Genomic DNA, 22,260 nt, shown 5'->3' on the forward strand with positions numbered 1-22,260 from the left:
TCAACATCATGCAGCTCTGTACCGTCTGAGCCTGCAGGTTTTACAGTCAATGCTTTTTACTGCACCTAAATTGGAAAAAGCTATTTTTCCTGTCTGCTGATTAGAAAACAGTTTGGACAACTAAGTATGTGTAATGATGATTTAGATATGCAGATATACATGGGATAATACAAAGCTTATCACTAACAACTACTTCCTTTCTAAGTACAGGGTGATTTGGATCTACCAAAGAAGAGTTTCAATAAAAATGACAAGAGGTACATATCATTTAGATCGTTTTATTGCCAGCTAAGCTCATTCTGATCACATACCTTTTCAGAACAACCCAAAATACTGCTGACAAATAACTCTCTCAAATGCAGTCAATATGAAGTCATATAGCTGGCTGGTATAAATACACTAGTTAGGCACTATTGAAATAAGTTACTAAATTTCTAGAAGTTTGAAAAACTAGAATAAAAACTAATGGCAAATAATAATGAGGTTTATTTCATTTTTACTAATAGTGTAAATTTTTTTTTTTTTCCTTTTTTTTAAAAAAAACCTTTAGAACATGGGGACATACAACTTTCCTATCTCTGGACTACTGAGAAGCTAACTATTCCCTCAGCTGACTTAACAGCCTTGTATTAAATGCCTTAGGAACAGTAGTAGAGCCACTAGAATCTTTTTGAAAAGAAAAAAATATTAGGGAATGATTCACCTGTGAGCTTGATCTGTAAAGATACACACACACACACACACACACACACACAGAGAATAATTCTGGTTTTCAAATCCTACATTTGTGTATCCTCAGCAGATAGTCAGACTTCACTACAATTATGATCCCCATCCTTATTTATATTTTATCTTAACAACAGAAATATTGATAGATTAAGAAACTACAAGATTAGAAAATGGAAGCTGAATGTGACTTAGACATTTAAGAGATCCATTTTAAACAAGTGATCATACCTATCACAACATCACAGGAATTGTTCAGACATTAAGAACTGAAAATACTCAGTAAACATATTCTATAATGTTCTTCATTCTTACAAGAGTGGTTCTATTGCCAGATGTATAGTTGTTAAATTTAATTAAACAGGTCTATCAAACAAAAACATTAAAAACTTTTTCAATTGCATGGTACAAAATATATTCTTGTGGAACTCAAAAACACAACAGACATCTTTTTAAGTTACATCAGGAGTTTCAGTACTGATGTGACATTATTATCTACATATCATTCTGGAGTTAGTTACATTATGATCACCAAGAGACTGGCTATCCAGCATGTGGGAGGAGAACTGATGATGCTTCTCAATTTTTTCCTGCTGTAATTTCTTCCATGCTTTGCTGTTTGGTAGCAGGGTCTAAGGGACAACCTCCAGTTGCTACTGTACAAACAGAATGCTGAAGGCCATCACCACACAGCACACAGCTACGTAGGGGCTCTTTCGTTCACCTGGGGGCAGAGGGATTAAAAAAAAATACAACTCAGGCATAACTACATAGATCTGGGCTTGCTCCTAGCCTAACATTACAATTATCAGATTGCATGTGCAAAATAACATTCAAAACTTTTGGTTGGAGAAATGCTGTTATAGCCACAGCTGCGTACCAGAGAAGAATATGAACAGGAGTGGGAAAGCTAAGATGCAGGACAGTACATGCTGCTGTATATAGAGAGAATTGGAGTTGTCTTCCTTAAGCAATGTTCAGTGCAAGGACCTCTATGTTCCTATAAACCCTCTTTCATAGAAAGAAAAGTGATCAACAGATTAACAAGTTGCACTGAGACCTCTATTTCTGACACTTTCAAATTACTGTTGTAGCTTTCTATGGCAGACAATGGACAAAAGTTAACTGTACTCCTTTAAAAGATTTATGTTCAGTAGCAAAGACAATCAAGATCTATTTTCACCTATTTTTACTCAGAATGAAATGTTAAAGTATCTCTTGCTCAGCAAACAAGTTGTATAAAAAAAAAATCTTAGAGAACTGTAACACTGTCATAGGAAGATATTCACTAGACTGCTAATGATTTATACGGACACTTCCTCCATACAGAGAGGAAATCGTTTTTGCCCTTCTGCTTAACCACATTCTGTAGGAATTCACTGACTTTCCTCTGGAGAACAGAGAGGGCCTCCTCCACTGGATGCCTCTTCCAGCCTATAAAACTGTAAGAAGTGTTAACAATGCCATGGCTCTAACATGAGAAAATTCCAGATTCAGTGCATTCAGAAACATAAAGATGGAGTTGTAGCTGTTTGCTTAAACAAAGTTCTATTTCTTCATACTGCATAGTCTTTTATCTTACTATCTTACTATAAACAATGTTTTCTAAGATACTGTTTTCGGAGAAACAATAATGGAAAAGAGCAAGTCCAGTATTAAGATATAATCCTCAGGAAAAGAGGCTCCTTCACTAGCAGGACCCTCAAAGACAGCAGTATTTCCATAAGAAATAAAAATAAGATACTTGTAGTGACACATCCCATTACAAGATGTTGTAAAGATCCAGCATATATACAATTAAGTTTCAAATAAATGAATGAATTAATGTCTGCTGTTTCACATCTGTTTAAAATAAAGTTGAGGAAGTTCAACTCTTACAGTTTAGAGTATTACTATTTTCGTAAGGGTTATACTTTCCTGCTCCTAAATTTCTTGAAAAAGAAAACACTATGTGGCAGGATTAAACATAATTTTGCACAACTTTGTAAATATGTAACCACTTGCTGATTATTAAAATCCTATGCGCATTCTGCAAAGCTTGCTTAAACATTCTGGGCAACTTATATGTAAAAGGAGCCAGTGGATATTTTCATTTTTAAAAGCCTATGCTTTTCTCCATTTCTCTTTTAGTGACTAACCCAAATAAAATGGTGGCAATCCCCTTCAAAAGCCATTTCCCATTACCGAGGGCATGACAGTGTTATGTAAGGAAACACAGAGGAGGAATGTTAAAATACTACCTCATTTCCCAGTTTGAAAGAAAGTCAGACTAGATCATTCCAGATGTAAACTGAAAAGAAACTGGTTTTACATGAAGGAGAGAAAAGAACGCAGCTCAGTATTGGGCACAAGAATGCATGCACTGTCTTGCATGCAGAAAATGTAGAACTTTATTAAGATGCTACATTATGACAGTGGAAGTCTGTACCAGATCAACAGAGGTTCTTAACTTCATGAAGTTGACTTGCATACTCAAGCTCTTGCATATTCCTTTAAATGGCTTTTTAAATTATTTGCTGTGCACAGCTAACAGAAAAAAATATGCTTGTGCTTAATTAAATAGAAAGAAGATGGTAAAGTGAAGTGTGCTCTTCAACCTTGAACAAACCCTAATACAGCTGAAATTTAGATTTATTTTTGCTAGTGCAGCCCAGAATCCATTTCTAACAGCTGCCAAATTGCCAGTATCTTTCAACTACAATATTAAAACTGGTTCAGCTATGGCTGTTAACTAAACAGGAGAATACCTGCAATCATTCTAATGGCAGGTCTTCACAAAAGAATGTTTTTTGCATCAGTGCATTTTGACATGCTGAAAAACGCATGTCATGTCCCGTTAAAAGGCTGAGAATGAAGAAAAAGGAACCATACGTTTTCCCCTAGGTTCAATGACATGCAGCAACACCTAAAATTACATGCCCAACACTTTTGCTCTGCATTAACAATGCAATTTGCAGGACAGTTTTCAATGAGTGGATTTTTATTTTTTCAGAGCATTGACATATATTCAAGATTTAATCTGGAATTCTGTTGCATATTCCCTTTCCAATTCAAAAATAAGTTCAGAATTACGATAAAAAAACTATACAACCATAAATGTTGGGAGAATGCCTAAAATCAGATACAGCTGATCAGCCCTCCCATAAATTCCACTAGACACCAACAGCTTTGAATAATTTGGAACTACAGAGAAAATAACAAAAAGAGAAAAAAACATCTGTGATTAAGCAGAATCTTAACACATTATGAATTCCATATTGTTTTATTATTCTAAGGTAAATAGCTGGTTTTTGTCAGCACTGCATTAGGTTTTCAAACAGGCGCTAGTTTTTCAGGAATGAGTGATTTCTCTTTAAGTTATAGTAAGTCTGTTTTGAGTGATTTCATGCAGTAAAACATGCAAAAGGTTTTTGAAACTTAACAATTTAGATGTGAATTAGCATTAGAAAAATTCAGGGATCCACTGTGCTAAGTAAGATAGTCATAGCTTCCACAGCCAATCTCCATGGTATTTAATGGAGGTAAAGCTTATGTTTTTAAAGATAACGCGTTAAGTGTGGTTTCCATTGCTGCCTGGAAACACTATGCTAACAAGTAACACACAAGAGGAAAAGTATTTTATAAAAGATATTTCAAAGAAAAAAAGTTACCAATCCTGGCGCACTTCCAGAATATTCCCAATAGTCTGCAAAGACAAAAAAAATTCATTAGGCCCTGGAGTTCATAAAGTCATTTAAGAAAAATCTCAGTTAATTGATCTTTGTCCTTCCAAACTATTGCAGTTCAAATAAACAGATTTTTAACTTCTCAACTTCAGGAAACACCAGATACCTGCATGAGGTCCAAGCTATGAACTAAACAAACAGCAATGTTCTAAGCCTAGCAAGGCTTTTACATGCAAGAAAAGGTGCGTTTACAGACTGTACTTCAAATTTAATTTACATAATACCACATTCTACACTAAAGCAGCCCTGACAGAAAATCTTGTTAAAAAAAACCTCACTGAAAAACAAAAACCCAAAACAGAACTAGAAACACAAAATACAAAATGCCAAAAGGCCTGTGTCAACATACGTGGATTTTTTAAAATTTTTTTCTGCAGTTGTAAGAGATTATGCATCATAGCATTTTAAATGTAATGCCGTACCATCTCTCTTATATTTCTCTTAGCAATATATATGAAAATGTGCTTTCCATCAGAGCATACTTGCAGGTATAATCTGGTATTACAAAATATTGCATTGAAATAGACTACAAAACAATTATTCAGGTCTGTTTTTAGTGTTTTACACAGGTTTACTGAGGTAAAGTCTCTCTAATCTTTCCCACTGAGAGTATTAATGATCACAAGTGGAATTAATAAAAGGAAGGAAACAGGTTTCAACTATACTCTGTATAACTATACTCTTCAACTATACTCTGTATAAAAAACAAAGTCCAAGTAGGCCACATCTTTGTAATTTCTCCACATAATTAAAGTGACTTCATACTGATTGCTCAAGAGAAACAAGAAAACAGTTGGGTATGCTTTAAAATTTGTGGAAGAGGAATAGAAATACTAAAGCATCTAGAATTAGAAAGGCAGTTAACTCTCAGTCATTTAAATATCAGTCAGAACTTTGTTGAAAACTTTAGGTTTTAGGTTTGCTTTGTAGTATAACTGGCTGCAATACAGTAAAAACATCTGGATTTGACTACATTGACTACACACATATTTATGAACTAAAAAAACCCTTGAGGTTTTTCTCTTCCTTCCCATGACATGTTTATTAACAAAAACTTTGGTCTAGATTATTTGTGTGTCTTCATCTACTACCTGCTGTGATGGCATTTCTCCAGGTGCTTCCCCACAATGCTTTGAACCTGTCCCTGCCCTGGTCTGGTTATCTGCTGTTCCTGGGCTTTTGGTAATTTTTTCCATGCGTAAATGCAGACAGGTAGGTTTGGACCACTTGTTCACGCATACTGCACAGTCAGCATATCTCACTTTTTTTTTTTTTTTTTTTAAAGAGAATTGCTGTTACTTCATATTTCTATCTAGAGCTCTTTTATTATCTTTGTTCAATTTGTTTGTTCTATCCATTTCTATGTTCTAGAATGTTCTATCCATTCAGCAGCCTTTCCTTTCTGTTTGGTGTTCGCTAAGTCAGAAGCAAGAGTTGCAAGAGGCTGAAAATGACTGATAATTTCGAAAGGAAAGTGAAATGCTTTTTGACCACTGCAATTCTTGTTGACCAGTTTCTTACTAACAACATTAAATACATTTGCTTTTTTTTTTAAAAAAAAAAAAAAGTTGATTTTTTTTTTTGACTTTTACATTTTTTCTTCTTCAAGCCGTAAGTAATTACCTATAGTCAAAGCTTTTGTTTAATTCCACAAACAGAAGTGAAAATTTCTGCATGTAGACCATCACACCTTTTTAGGTTAAGAGGTCATTCAGAAAAATAACCTGAAGATACCTATACAGTTTTAGAAGTAAAAAAACATTCATGTGTAAATTCTTACAGAGCAAGATATACAGTCACAGAGTCCCATGTGGATGGCACTCAAAACTATTAAAACTGTTATCTGTAAACAGACTTGCAGACTGCATGCAGTAAAACCATTTTGCAAAATCTTCCACAGTCAAATACCACAAGTTCCCATCTCTCACAAGCATGCCCAGGAACTTGATGAAACAAAACATTACTGTTCTATTCTTATGCACACTTACAAAATTTTACCTGGGAAAAAGACTGCTTTCAGGCAGTCTACAAATCTGTAGTTTGTAACAGTCTCAGCAGATTTTCTTTACCTTCTCAGGGTGTTTTGACCATGAGAAACAAAGTAAAGTTCAAACTTTTACATAAAGTATTGTGCATTGTTCCTAGCTTTACAAAAATTCTTTGCTGGTGGAGATAAGAATTTTCCCTTCTAGTGGGGGTGGGAGAAAGCAGAATAAAGGTTTCATCAAATGCCCTTAGTGCAGTTAACACTTCATGAGTTTAAATTTACCACTGACATGAGGTCTGACAAGCCTTCTAACATGTAAAAACAGCATCCTTTTGAGATGCTTGTGCTCCTATCAGAACAGCTCAATAGACGAGTTTGTTCACATACTTTACTGCTGAGCACTAGCAAATTGAGATGTGAAGCTTCAAAATATCCATAATCATAACCACAGAATCACAGAATGGCCAGGCTTGGAAGGGACCTCAAGGATCATGAATCTCCAACCCCCCTGCCATAAGCAGGGCCACCAACCTCCACATTTAGTACTAGACCAGGCTGCTCAGGGCCCCATCCAATCTGGCCTTGAACACCTCTAGGGATGGGGCATCCACAGCCTCTCTGGGCAGCCTGTTCCAGCACCTCACCACTCTCATAGGAAAGCTCTGGATATACTGGTGAGCTCACTGTGGCAGAAAAGCCACTGCTCTCCTATAGTCATACTTTACTGCTCACCTCAGGTCCACAACAAGTACCTTAAGTCACAGCCTTGATTATTACAGAAATTATGATTCCCTGAATGAATCTGCTCCAAAAAAATTCCTCCTTAAGCAATTATTCAAAGTAATTGCATTGTTCCTAATTCTTGCCTTTATGTTCATCCTCATCCTTGTTTTAATGCAGGTGTCAGTCTGGCTGGCAAGCCTGTAATTTTCTAGAAGAAACATCAAATATATGCATGAGTTGTTGCATGTTGCTTGATTTCACTGTAGGTGATGTTGGCTATCTAAAGAAAAACATCACCAAACAAAAATTCAAAGAAATGGAAGCAAGCAAGACAGGAAAGATTTAGGGGGCTTCAGTGTTTGGCTGCTAAACTGAGAATCCTGTAAAATGCTCCTGCCATGTGTTTGCCAGGACAATCCCTCTGCAACTGCAGGAAGGAATATGAGATATACTCAATGCAACGCTTATGGCAAGTCAAAGGCAAACTCCACTGCTCATAAGCTAACACATCTTTCTGGTTAATAGAGAGAATTATGTTGTGGTACACATTCTTTTCCACTTAGTATGAAACAGTAAATCTCCACTTGCTTTCCCAATCTTAAAAGTTATTGCTCCTGACAAAGCACATGGAAACACTCATGATACTTCAGGGAATATGAAGGTTTAAAATTGTTTGACTTGGTAGAAAAATACACATTTTGGCAGAAATCATTCAGATGAAATACAATGTTATGAGAAAGGGCGACATCACTGCAACCAACAGAAACACGCTTCTTTACTTACTATCTTTAATTATTATCACAACAGATTTCCATCTTCAGTAAGTTTATCACTCAGTCAGAAATATAGCTAGTAACTACTAACATTTTTCCTCTCTGTTGCATTAATATTTTATTGCTACTTTTTTATGCTACTAATTTGGAGCAGGAATAATGAGGTAAGATCATCTCTGTGGTAAAATGAAGTATCAGTAGAATTTGTTTTACCCACTATGTCTAGACATTTCCATTTGAGCATGGAATATGTTAGTGAAGAGGGACAGAGGTTTAACAGCACATGAGCTCCATGTAAACATCTACCATTCAAGATACAAATTTCATTGCTTCCAGGCCAATATTTTATTCTTCTGTACAAAGCAGACTACATATGTATATAAATATATATAATAAAATTGTATGTCCAACATCTATATAAATACAAGCTTACAGATCAAACGCTTAACTCCTTCACAGTCAGCACCCTTTGAAAACACTTTATGAAGAGGCTTCTACTGTACTTGAGACAGATATACCTCAAGAATAAACAAAGCATCTCCAGATTACAGAAAATAATCCATCCCAAGAAGAGCACTAAAATCTTAATCAGTAAAATAAATATTCTTACTTCTTACTATGTATACCTCATTGACTACTGTGTTATCTTCCATGATTAAAAAAAAAAAAAAACAAAAACCAACTAACCCCACAACAACAAAAGAACAGTCCTTTATGTAGTCATCCTTTATTTCCATCTTTACTATTATTGAAAGAAATTTCTCATGTCAGTGGTAACCGTGTGATCTCATTAGAAAAGACACAAACATTCTCATGCCAGAACGCCCAACCGAAAAAAAAAGCCATTGCACTCTAGGTAGTTCACATTACTAAAAGAAAACTTGTGTGATCAAATGGCAATTCCAGAAGTTAATCACAATGAAGATTTTTCAAAAGACAAAAAGGAAGATATTTATTGATAGTATGGTTCTATTACAAACTTGACACTTTTTATGAAAACTAAATGCAGAAGAAGTGTCCAAAGATACAGAAAAAAAACCATAACTTTTTAATAGCAAAGAGCCTAATGGAAGAAGTGGAAGTCAAACATCCAAAGACTAAAATCTTGTATTTTTTCCCTACCCAGCTAGAATTACCTCCCATTTTTACAAGCATTATCTCCTTTGTAATAATCCTCAGTGACAGCAAGACTGAAGTATTAAGGCAGCCTCAGTCAACATTCTAGCTCAAAATTGCCCAATCATTACTTCAAAAACACAGCATTTAAATCACAGCTCTGCATACTGCTCATTGCATCCAACACTCCATGATATTCTTTGTAGTACAAAGCAAACTGCTAAGCCAAAACATGAATGTGCTTTAAAAGCATAAGAGAGGCACAGATTTGTCTCTCCTCATTTCCTACCAAACACAAAAATCATGCTACTGCACAGGGCACAGAGCTATTTCACAGCAGCACATCAAGTACATTCCAGGAGAACTGGGAACACTAAACAGAAAGAGGGTGGCCATCCAGAAAAATGTGCTTCAAGAATATAAGTGAGAAATACAATTACAACAACACAAGGGGGAAAAAAAACATAGCAGGACAGCTTCTGCTGTTAAGACTTAATTCTCTACCCATAAGAATCAAAAATAAATAAATCTGTACAACAGCAACAACTGAAAGTAGGAAAATGTTTTCTTTCTGTCTCTTGTTCCTATGTCATCCGAGGAAAATGTTGCAAGTCTAAAACATAACTAAAAAAGGAATATTAGCTGGCTTTCTAAGTCAATAAATTCATAATGCAAAATTTCAATTAATTTCAATATTCTACAGTAAGAACTTATACAATGAAGATCTTTATTGAAGACAACCTAAAGTTTTTTATCTTTAAAGAAGAAAAACATTTTGCAAAATAGTATTTGTATTATCAACTACCATTACAAGGTAGTAAGAACAAAGCACTGTAGTGAAAACTGAACAGTTTGTGAATTTTTAAAATGTTAGACTACATACCCAGTTTTATTCTTGTCCAGTAAGCTGGGAGCCAAGGATCTGATATAGGCACAGGTACATATGAGCAGCAAGATTACAGTCAGAAGACTCTGGAAGTTGAAGATGGCAGACTAAGGAAGAAAATCAGAAAAGAAAAATTACACCTTCACAGTAGAAAACTTATCTCAATTTGTAAACTGGAGAAAACAAACGATCCCCCATACAACAGTCATTGAAAAAAGAAAACAATCAAAATCTATGTTGTCAGTGAACAAAAAACCCACTTCTAATAGCTATCATTCTGTGCACAATGGTGAAGGAGTGGAGTTTTCCCCTCCCAGTTCCTCTCAAAAAAAGGTAAAGAACAGGCAAAAGGGTAATCTTACAGATTTGCTCCCAGGCACTTGTTCCAAACCAATTTCTTGAAACCTATTAGCAGCAGGCTAAGATTTACAGAAAACAGACATTCCCACCTGGCCAACAATAAGTGTAACTGTAGTTTGCATCAATAGAGTACTGTGATGGTGGTGGTGACGGTGGATGTGAAGTGTAATTAACTAAACCAGTAGCAGCCAAGACAGAGTAAAATAATAAATATGAAAGGCAATTGTTAACAAACTTCTACATGAAAACGGCATCCAAAATTTAATGTATTTGTAGAAATATATATAACTAGAGCCATTCAAACTACAAAAAGACATTGATTAATTTTACTTTGAAATCACTTTTTCATTTTACATTTTAAAATACCTTGCTATAATCACATTTAGAGATGTTCTAATCATAAGGAAAGTGTTGGATAAACAAAGGAACTGACTTAAAGGACTAAGGATCTGTTGTCTGATAGTGAAATCAATCTGCCTGTGAGTAGTAAAAAGCCATTCTTGAGAAACTACTACAATATCTGGTCATTTACTAAAGTTTAAATATCAGTAAAATAGAGTAAATTAACCTCATCAGTATTTATTTTTTTTAAATCAAAGTGTGCTTGAGCCTTGCAAGGTCAAAACGTTTTTTAGTCATCACATTATTAGTAACCATCACTGAGTGACACATACAGAGGGAAAACAGGTGCTCACGTAAGGACTTCTGCATCTCCAAATTAAGTACAAAATACGAAAGAAAGCTTGCTGATGTTCATTTCCAGCAAACACTACATCACCATTCCAATAAAGAATACACTAGCAACATTATTATTATTTTGCAGTATGTTCCCTGGAAATGTTGGAAGAAATATTTGGCAACTTGTCCTTGTAATTTATAGCTTCTAATAACTAGTCTCAAATCTGAGACTGAGATTCTCCTTGCAATATTAAAACAATCCAGATGTAGGAACCTGCACTAAACAAAAAAAATTATTTCGAAGATAACATACCTCAAAAAGCATTTTTGTCAACTTAATACACCAGGTAGAACAACAGACAACTGTTTAGTGTGAAGTGCCTTATTTTTGCTTTGCTCCACTGTCATTTTCAGGTTCTATTTATTCAGAACCACAAATAAATAAATAAATGGAAAAGCAAATGGAATACATTCTTCATTCTGGAATTTTGTGTTACGAACAAATTTATGTCAAATACCTTTTTTTTTTCTTTCCCTACTGCTTAACTCAGAATGCTGAGTAGTAGTATTTAATTAAGTGTAAATACTTAGCACTTATAAAGGGTTATTACATTGCAATCTCCTTCTTCAGGCAGAGAACTGAGTGGGATTTTGTTAAGAGAAGAAAGGTCCCATTTCCACAGCCTGAAGCACAGCTCTGTTGATTGATGTGCACTTTCTTAATACATCACAACTTTCTAATGCTTTGAAGCTCTGAGAATCGCATTTCTCTACATAATTAAGCAAAATTAAAATCATAGGATTTCAGCTCACCACTGTACTCCTGTACTAACCACATGTTAGAGAGAACATCTATTGCTCTTCTGATACTGAGATTTGAAATATAATTAATTACATACACAAATTAATCATATGCATCTTTAGCTATGGAGAAGTCTGTGAATCACATGAGACAACTCTGGAGCACAGAGCTGCCAGTCTGAATACATGCACTAGACAGGGCTAGATACACAAAGCAAAGAGAATGTTTCAGCTAACAGCATGCAGCAGGCAACTCTTGATTGGAAAGCCGCATACAGAAGTCAAGGAACAGCTGAACAACTCCATCTCCACAGCCTGGAGGACCAATTTCAGCATGGCAAGGTTAGCTGGTTCATAAAAGGGCGTGCAATTCTCCCATTTACTTCTGTCTTAAGCAGGATATATCTTGCATCAGCTGCCTTTGTACAGGAATAAACTCCCAACTTAGTGCCCTCAGTTCTCATGTTCTATGATAACAGCCTGGAGGACCATTTAAAAAAAAAAAAAAAAAAAGGTAAACGTGATGATTACTAGGATGCAGAGAGGTACGGCAGGCAGTGGAAGAATGCAAACAATACATGACAATGCAGTAGCTGACAAGTAGGAAGGTTTCTAAAACAAGAGAGAGCACAGAGGGGATACTGTACAAGCCAAGCAGCGAGCCAGTATCTAAGGACAGCCTTGTTGTCCTCAAGGTGCATCTACCTCGTCTTCTCCCTAGCCAAGGCATTAGCTAAATCATCACGTGTGCTTTAGTATTTTAGCTTAGCTAGCTGAATCACTTATCCACAGCACTTAAAGTAATGGAAAGATTATGTATATTGGAGAAAACGCTGCTTACTTCTGTCAGCATACCCCTGCCTTTTGACTAGTCACAAGCACTTGTCAGATTCAGAGACTAGGAAGTCTTCAATTGCCCACATTAGGCATTCTACCAGCTCCTGCAGGGCTGATCCAGGAGCGGCTGCCTCCTAACCATGTGATACTCTCTATCAGCGATGAATTCGACCGGTCCTCTGGGACAGATGCCCTCTGCATTGCATGGTGCAGTGCTTCCAGCGCCCGGTTCCCATGAATTCCTGCAGGCTTCCCACTGCAGCTGCTCCCAGCAGCATGGTGCTATTGGGCACTCAGATGCACAACATGGCAGAAGGGCACACTGTCCCATTTGCTCCATACCAGGCAGGGAATGTAAATGTATACTCATGAAATGTGTTATTAATCAATCAATAGCGGCAGTACATAATTGTTCTTTGTTGGACTGCTCATGTGCTTCCCCAGATATGCAGCATAGGACATCATTATAACTATGTGTACCTTCCTACGGAAACACGCTCTGAATTAGACAAATATTTACAGGTCACTTAAAAGGAAAGAGGCATATTTCAAAATTTGTCAGCATTTGTAAACTGAAAATGATAATTTATTTCTGAATTGGATAGCTTCACACTTTACATTCAAAGTAATTCTTACACTTCAACTGAACTTACAGAAAAGGGCAATTTGCATCCAACTGCTTGAAACAGTAATTAAACCCATAAGAACAGTACAATACTTGGAATACTTTTAAAAGACAAAGTGTTAACGTATCAAATTAATTTGCAAAATGCTGTAATACAGGTGGGTTGAAATTCACTTGGTTAATCCAGGTTAGCATTTTTCAAACACTGCTGGTTGAGCTCATGTAGATCCCACTTGTCCTTGAGAGCAGCCCTGCAGAGAAGGATCTGGGGGTCTTGATGGATGAAAAGCTTAACATGAGCCAGCAGCATGCTCTTGCAGCTCGTAAAGCAAATGGTATCCTGGGCTCCATCAGAAGAGGGGTGGCCAGCAGGGACAGGGAGGTGATTGTCCCCCTCTACTCCGCCCTTGTGAGGCCCATCTGGAGTACTGCGTCCAGGTCTGGAGCCCCCAGTACAAGAAAGACAAGGAGCTGTTGGAGGGGGTCCAGAGGAGAGCCACAAAGATGATCAGGAGACGGAGCACTTCCCCAATGAAGACAGGCTGAGGGAGCTGGACTTGTCCAGCCTGGAGAGAAGAAGGCTGCGGGGTGACCTCATTGCAGCCTTTCAGTACCTAAAGGGAGCCTACAAACAGGAGGGGAATCAAGTCTTTGAAAGGGTTGATAACTGCAGGACAAGGGGAAATGGTTTGAAGTAGATGGTTAGGGTTAGGATGGATGTCAGGAGGAAGTTCTTTACAGAGAGAGTGGTGAGGTGCTGGAACAGGCTGCCCAGAAAGGTTGTGGATGCCCCATCCCTGGAGGTGTTGAAGGCCAGGTTGGATGGGGCCCTGGGCAGCCTGGTCTGGTACTAAATGGGGAGGTTGGTGGCCCTGCCTGTGGCAGGGGGGTTGGACATGCATGATCCTTGAGGTCCCTGCCAACCCTGGCCGTTCTGTGATTCTGTGATACTCACTGCTATAGATAAATTCCTCAACACAGAAAAGTTGATGCTGTCTTTTAGATTCTCTCCATGTTGGTGCAAAGATATCTTCTCAAAGCTCAGACTGCAAATGCAGAAAAGAATCACCACTGGTATTATATATTGATTTTAGTTATGTCAGTTGTGGCTTTAGCTACATATGCTTGGACTTTCTATACCTGCACTTAGACTATTTCTGATATGCTGGAAGCACCTTAGTAGCCATTACATTCTTTGTTGCTTAGGTATACTACTTTTTGGTTTTTTTTTTTAATTATTTTTTAAATTCCCTCTCCTATGTGCTCTCTCCAGGTAGTTATGCGTATAAATGCATTACCTGAAGCACTAAGAAGATATTGTATTCAGCAGGACTTGCAAGAGCAAGTTTGACAGCAGGTCTTCAGATCTTTAAGACCATGGATTTTAATGCTAAGAGCTACATGCCCTAAGACTCTTTTCAAATCCTTCCCAAAACTCAAATTTAAACACCTCAATGATACCATATCTCAGTAAAAATAATTTCATATAATATGGAGAAATAAAGTATGAATACTCCTGAAGTTTTCTTGTGTTGTCTTTCCCATCTACAACAATAAAACCCTGATGGATGATTATAGTCTCTGGAAACAAAGGAACAGATATTAGTATCTGGTCATTTAGCTGTCTCTCATATTAAAATGTGAGCAAGAGCTCATACTGTAGTTAAACTGTGCTTAAACCAGGCTTATCAGATTGAAATCCTACATTAAAATAGTATTAACTCAGAGGTACCATTCAACTGCCATTCAACAGAAAACTGACATCAATCTAAATAATATTTAAATGAAGAGGCCCTTAGAGAGTTGCAAATGCTTACTATGTAAGGTTTCCATTAAGTAGTGCCGTTCTCATTTTCCCAGCTTAAGTTCAAATTTTTGGAGTATGAAACTGGAAAAAATAATAGGAAATAAAACATGCAAGACCACTCCAGCTGAAGGTAAAAGCAATTGCTAAAAATTAAAACATCCACATAACTGTTTTCCAACTTATTCTGAAACAATTTGTTTTTTTATTCCTGCTAAACATAATCTTATAAAAATGAATAGAAAATAGCATGTCTCTTCTGCAAATGCTTAATTAGAATTGTAAGAAAAATACAAAACTTGCAAATCTGTTAAATTTGATGTTATTACTGGCAAAACTACACTGAATAACTAAGCAAGAGGTATTTAGACAAAACGCAGTTGAACTTTAGAATCTAGATATTGTTTCGTTAGTACTCTCCTCCACATAAGCTCTTGACTTTAATGCAACTATTTTTCTTTAGTACAATTAAAATTCATGTTTATATGATGCCTTGCATTGGCAATGTTGAAAATGCAGGCTCACTTGAGTTCTCTATTTGTCCTGATATCTAGTCAATAGTCTCTCAACACTGACTTTTTGGTGCAAAACAGCTAGCAAATGCAGCTTTTTCCCTAAAATCTTAAAAAGCAAACTGAAGATTACAATACTAAGCTTCTCTTACTAGGATTTTTTTAATACATGGATGATGCATCATCTATATATTTATTCAACAAACACAGCTTTTATGTTTGATGTGTCAATAAAAACTCGAGATGTTGTTTCCTCTGATTTTTCTCAGAAGGTTGTAGCTTGGAGTTTTTCCCATCCTTTCCCCCCATTTAATAAGGAATGATTTCTATCATCCCAATTCCTGGATGCTGAAATTAAGTAAGTTCTTCAGAGTAACAGGGAAATAATGGAAATTTCTGGAACTATACCTAGAGTAGGTAATAATCAGAAGAGCTCTTTTAGTGGAAATAAATATTGTCTTTTATCTCTTTCGCCACTCATGCCTTAAAAATCTGTACCAAAGAGATTTCTAGAGAGTACTTGAACAGAAGGAGAAAAATTATCCATACAAAAGAAAAAGACTCTCTCCCACAATCAGTTGTGGCCACTTTTGCTGATCAGTGAAACTGCATGGTTAATTTACTCGTACTGTCTTTGTCTTTTTGATAAGAAAGCTGCACAATTCGTCGAGCTAGAAACTCTCCTTTCTGAAATTGCACACTGTATGGCTTACTTTGCCTCATATTTATAAGAGTCTTAAGAAACAATAAGAAGTCTGTATGAATGGGAGAGGTAAGAGTAATTTTAACATGGATGATATCCCACCCTAATAAAACCAGCATTCAAACAAGGTCAGGGGAAAAGTTGATTTGCAATACAAGCTGCAACAAGAATATGAAGATGGACATAAAAGAAACTCAAAGCTCTCAAAACTGAAGATACCAAAATCTGCTTTGCTTTTTTGCGTACAGTGTTTTAACATCAAGGACTAGCTAATTTTTTTTCCTACAAGTGTCTGATTACTAAAGTTCTATCATATCAAACATTAACCACGTATATGCTCCACTGCAGAACAGGAAGAAAAACATATGCCTCTTATTTGCCTGAATGCATCTCACCTCCATAAAAAATCTGAGCAATCCAAAGCTGAACTATACTGCTGAGCATGCTTACAAAAAGCCTAAGTTGCAGCATTCAAATATGGGATAGTAGCTACTTGTTGTTCCAAAGGCTAAACAAAAGCGTATCCTACAATTTACCTAAAATGTCATATATGTTTTCGAACTGTTATGTATACCATTAGATTTATTGTTCTTCAACAGTAGAATCGTCTCTCTATAACATGAAAAATAATTATGTCTCTTTCAGGAACAAACATACTTAGTCAAGAAACACAAAAATTCTGCTAAGTCTCTATGTCCATCACTGCTGGGCAGGTCTACTGCATCTACTACACCCCTTGTTTGGTGCAGTTCAGGAGCATGGTTTGGATTTTTAACATCTTTAAGACAAGCGCCAAGTAGTTTCTTGGTTAGAAAGTTGAAACCGAAAATCTTCACTGGGATTGATCCCCAAGCTCTATGCATTAGCACTACAGCTACTGCAGTGGATGTGCACAGTGCTAAAGGCTGAAGTTGATTTTAAAAAAATTTACACTGCCACAATTACTTTGTGATTTATTTTTTTTTAAATCAGGATTTGGATAATCAGCCCACTACTAGTTTCAAATAGCCTGCACAAAAAAAAAGTAACCTTCTCAACATTTTTCATGGTTTTACCGCATCCATTTGTTTAAAAATAGACACATTGCCAAAAACATTGAGTAAGAAGTGTTAGGCACTCTACAAGGAAATGGTTTCTTTCAATTGTTGTCATTCCTTCACTGTTGAGGTCTGTGGTAAAATTTGTTAAAGTAGATCCAAAACATCCTACAGTTTCAAAACCAGAATAAGAGAGATATTAAACATGCATCTTACAATGGCAGAATAAATGGTTTCCTCTGTTCCGCAACGATAGAAGAAAAATAACATATTTTCACATCCTACATACTGACACAGAAGCATCTATATGGGCCGCTTAAGCGATCATCAATTAGATTTCTGACCCCACAGCAGCACATACACTTACTAAAGGTATCTGACATACTAGGCAACAACAGTGGAGTAGCAAAGAGCTTACTTCTTCGTCCCTGCTTAGCTACACTAGTATTTCTACTTTCCTCTCCCCCCTTTTCACTTCTTGGACAGAAAAAAATGTACAGAGCACAGATTATTCTTACTTTATCCTCAGCCAGCTGCATTTATTCTTATACTTAGGAACATGTAAGAGCTGGCATGAGGTCAACATATGGTGAGTACAGGGATGGAAGTCAGTTGTGGCATGGGCACAAAGGACGTCATAGCATCTTTCTGCACTACAGCTTCTGCCGAAGAGTAGAAACCTCAGACTACTAACAAAAAACACATTAGGTGGGCAGCAAAGGTTTTATCACATGAGAACTTTGTTACTGTAGCTGAAACTCCCAGAAAATCTATTCACTTCTTATTTAAGACATTTCATGTTTGATGGTATTATGAAAAAGACATGCAAAAAGCTGCATGTCATTGCTCCAAATAAACTCATAATATAAAGACATGTATATGCCTAAGATGAACTAGGACAACTTTTTAAATCTTGTCTTTCTTTACCTCATTACAAAGAAAAAGCTGTAAGAAAATTTGAATCAGGATTAGTTCCTCCTTTTAAGTTCCAGACACAAAAGACTTCTGAAAGCATTTTTTTTTTATACAATACTGTTTGTATTAGAAAGCTTGTCTTGGATCAATATTTACTATGTAATGTTTTTAGAATAGCTTTTATGAGCAATTTTCCTTCCTTCTATAAAAGCCATCCTAAGACAGCAACAGAGGTTGTGACAGAAAGGTTTGTTCTGATGGAAAGTTCCAAATTAAATTTGCTGCAACAATGTGGAAATTGAGGTCAGTCATAACCAGAGTGGGAAGGGGAAGAAGTCATCTTCACAAAGTTTACTACAACGCATTCCTTCTTCACCGCTGAACTGCAATTACAAACACATAACTACTATGAAGTTTTCATACATATTCATGTTGTTTGGCTGCAGTTGCATATTTTCACTACAAAAGAAACTGAAGACCTCCATTCAGAAAGTGAAAGGCTCATCATCTTTAATATGAGGTTACTTCAGGCTTCTACCCTCTTCCCACCATGTGTGTGGTACATTTTCCAGTTTCAACAGCAGAACTTCTGCTGAGTTTTCTGAAATACAGCTTTTCAAAAGTCAACAGGACAAACTGACAAAGTGATTAGTGAAAAGCAGATCTTCTGCTTCTACGTAAACTGAGAAGCTGTTCTTTATACTCCTTCCCCTCAATTATTGTTTTAATTCATTAGGCAGCATCCATCCCCTTATCAAAGTTAGTTGAAGATAAACCTGTGCTACTCACAGGCAGGAAACAGAGACAAATACAAAAATTTGTGCTTTCGGATAAAGGAAAAGAGAGGTACAAGTCAGTTTCCATATATACTGTTTGGCAGTAGCTGGCCTCTCACAAAACATACATCTAGACTTACAAACTAACTATGTGATTAGAAAGCTTGGGGGACAGTGAGATAGAACTTAAAGCACAATTTCCAGTAGACGTTATCTCTTTCAAAAATTATTCTATTTACAAAGCTACCAGTTTGTCACAGGTGCAGCTCTTTTTTTTTTTTCTCCTTTTTGAGAAAGAGAACAAACTGGACATGCAATTATACTCTCTTCCCTTTGATGATACTTAGACACAGTTGTTTCCTGTCCCACAGTCAATTATGCATGCAAAATAAAACATAATAAACAACAGTTCATGACTGTTAATCCCACAAGGTAAACCTCAGCAGAGCAATGGCACCAGAAGCAGCATCACAAACAATCCAAAGTCCTAGATACACCACAGGAATTATTGTATCACTGAGGAAATTAAAATTCCAAAAGACTGAGGAAATTTATTTTCACCTCCATAAATTCATGAAAACAACCTCATTAAGGAAATTCTAGCTTACTTTACCTTTAAAATGCAGCCCGATCTCTTGAAAGTAATACAGACAGTGAGAAAGAAAGCTCACAAGAATCCATAAGCATGCCATCACCTTTGTGCTAGATGTAAGTATTAATATTACATATAAATACTAAACTGACCAATGTAAAGTAGTACCTCACTGATCATCCAGGTTCTCCTGTTTTTTTGCTGCAGTCTCTTTTGAAGTGCTGTGGTAACAGCAAGGTGGTGATGTACCTCTGTAACATCTACCTTTTAAAGACACTGATTAAAGGTGATGACTTGCCTCTTCATTCTCACCCGCCACATTTTCTTGCTTCTTATCATGACAGCCTTTTGGCCACTGCTTGGAGATACGGTTTAGAATCACAGAATCACCAAGGTTAGAAAATTAGAAAAGACCTCAAGATCATCCAGTCCAACTGTCCATCCATCATCAACATTTCCCACTAAACCATGTCCCTTAGTACAACAGTACTACCAGTACAACACCACCAGGGATGGTGACTTAGACACTTCCCTGGGCAGTCTGTTCCAGTGCCTAACCATTCTTTTGGAGAAGAATTTTTTCCCCTCAGACAACTTGAAGCTGTACCCTCTAGTCCTATTGCTAGTTATGTGGGAAAGAGGCTGAACCTCACCACAACATCCTTTCAGACAGTTGTAAAGAATGATAAAGTCTCCCCTAAGCCCCATCTTCTCCAGACTAAGTAATCCCAATTCCCTCAGTTGCTCCTCATAAGACTTGTGCTCCAGAACCCTCATCAGCTTTGAAGCCTTCTCTGGATATGCTCCAGCAACTCCATATCTTTCTTGTAGTGAGGAGCCCAAAGGTGCAGCCTCACTTCCCTGGTCCTGCTGGCTATGCCATTTCTGATACAAGCCAGGATACCATTGACCTTCTTGGCCACCTGGGCACACTGCTGGCTCACATTCAGCCAGGTAACAATCAACATCCCCAGGTCCATTTCTTACAGCCACTCAGCCTCAAACCTGTAGTGTTACCTGGGGTTGTTGTGACCAAAGTACAGAACCCAGCACTTATTGAACTACATCCTATTGGCCTCGGCATAGCAATCCAGGCTGTCCAGATACCTCTATATCCCATGCAGATCAACACTTCCTCCCAGCTTGATGTCATCTGTAAATTTACTGAGAGTGCACTCAATTCCCTCATCCAGATCATCAGTAAAGATACCAAACAGGACAGGATCCAGTACTGACCCCTGGGGAACACCATTCGTAACCAGCAGACAGCTGGATTTAACTCCATTCATCACCTCTCTCTGCTCCTACCATCCAGCCAGTTCTTTACCCAGCAAAGAGTATACCTGTCCAAGGCATGGGCTGTCAGCTTCTCCAAGAAAATACTGTGGGAGATAGTGTCAAAGGCTTTGCTGAAATCTAGGCAGACCACATCAACAGCCTTTTCCTCATCCATCAAAAGGATAATAATAGGCGATCAAGGTGGTCAAGCGGTCAAGCAGGATCTGCCTTTTGTGAACCCATGCTGACAGGGCCTGATGCCCCCTATGCATGCCATGTGATCTCACTCAAGACGATCAGCTACACAACCTTTCCTGGCACATGTTTAACCCAGGTTCGTCTGAAAGATCTGCTAAGGAATGCTGAGGCAAACCACTTCCTACACTTTCCTTTTAGTGAAAAGATCTAGAATCTAGAGATTTTTCTTGAACCATGCCATAAAGTTCAAGAGATACTAATGTTTTAATAAATATGTGGGGATTACTGAAAGATTCAGTTAAAGTTGCACAGTATATACACCATTGCTGATGAGTAACTAATCCAAAATATTCTGAAAATGCTAATCTTAAAATGAATTCTGGTTTGAAATAAAAATTATGAACAAACCTTTCACTACACAGAGTAAGACTTTCTTTTCTGAGCTATTTCTTCGTTCTTCTTTTTAACATTCAAATCTTGTACTCATGCCACTCATTTAAAGTTTGGTATCTTAGTTGATAAAGATTTAAAGCCTAATCCTTTGCTTATATTTTCAGAACATATAAAGAGGGGAAAAAAAAAAAAAAAAAACAAAACCAAAAACAGACACACCACAAAAAATCTGAACGGCAGCACTAACAGGCTTCTAGGTCAAGTCCGTGTGTGTCACCCACAGTTTCTCGCTAAGCAAATGGACACAGGCACCCAATGTTACTGGGCATCCAACGCTACTCATGAAAAACAACAGGAGCCTATGTCAGAAGCCGGCCTGCTGCTCCAACTGCAAAACATGCCTCAGGTGCACCAACGGCACCTGACAGGGCAGGGTGAGAAGGCAAAAGCGCTGCCCCGCTGCAACGCGCCACAGGCGCAGCACAACCCCGTGCTGTCCTGCGGGGTGCGGAGGCCGGGCCCGGTACTGCTACAGGCCTGCTGTCTAAGGAGCACTAAGAGAGGCCCCACTGTCCGTTCAAGCGGCTGAACTCACGGGCTCGGGCCCCTATGCAAAGAAGTGAGAGCGTCAGCCCCTCAGAAAGGGACTTGGAACGGACAGAAAGGGCTCACGGCCGAACAGACTCCATGGGCCCAGCACGTCCCACCCGCCGCCCCGCGCTTACCATGGCGACGCACTCACGGCCACATCACACTTCCGGCGGAAGCGACGAAAAGCGCCGGCGCCCTTCAGGGACGAGGCGAGGAGGGGCGGA

The 22,260-nt window shown here is 37.6% G+C and overlaps 1 protein-coding gene across 2 annotated transcripts; it reads right to left on the bottom strand.

The window, feature by feature from the left end:
• Positions 1 to 262: 262 nt before the first annotated feature.
• On the bottom strand, positions 263 to 22,213 carry TMEM167A (transmembrane protein 167A). 2 transcript variants are annotated; one of them, XM_085214370.1, is made up of 6 exons: positions 22,171 to 22,213; positions 15,055 to 15,125; positions 14,193 to 14,283; positions 9,934 to 10,043; positions 4,377 to 4,411; positions 263 to 1,450 (listed from the first exon to the last, which is right to left on the bottom strand). In XM_085214370.1, exons 2-6 carry the CDS (start codon positions 15,087 to 15,089, stop codon positions 1,380 to 1,382), a joined length of 342 nt encoding a protein of 113 aa, XP_085070496.1. In that variant the 5' UTR covers positions 15,090 to 15,125; positions 22,171 to 22,213; the 3' UTR covers positions 263 to 1,379. The 2 variants fall into 2 exon arrangements, with proteins under 2 accessions (XP_085070496.1, XP_085070495.1); XM_085214369.1 differs by lacking the exon at positions 22,171 to 22,213 and adding an exon at positions 19,745 to 21,260.
• Positions 22,214 to 22,260: the final 47 nt, after the last annotated feature.

This window comes from Meleagris gallopavo, chromosome Z (assembly GCF_905368555.1).
Source record: "Meleagris gallopavo chromosome Z, MGAL_WU_HG_1.1, whole genome shotgun sequence".
NCBI classification, from domain to species: domain Eukaryota; kingdom Metazoa; phylum Chordata; class Aves; order Galliformes; family Phasianidae; genus Meleagris; species Meleagris gallopavo.

What these genes read in the sequence shown, in the direction of transcription:
- TMEM167A (XM_085214370.1), bottom strand. Translation starts at nt 15,089, where the DNA reads ATGAGAACGGCACTACTTAATGGAAACCTTACATA. An exon ending in CTTAATGGAAACCTTACATA is followed by an intron (nt 14,284 to 15,054) that starts GTAAGCATTTGC and finishes CTGCATTTGCAG; the next exon opens with TCTGAGCTTTGAGAAGATAT. An exon ending in CTGGACAAGAATAAAACTGG is followed by an intron (nt 4,412 to 9,933) that starts GTATGTAGTCTA and finishes TTGTCTTTGCAG; the next exon opens with ACTATTGGGAATATTCTGGA.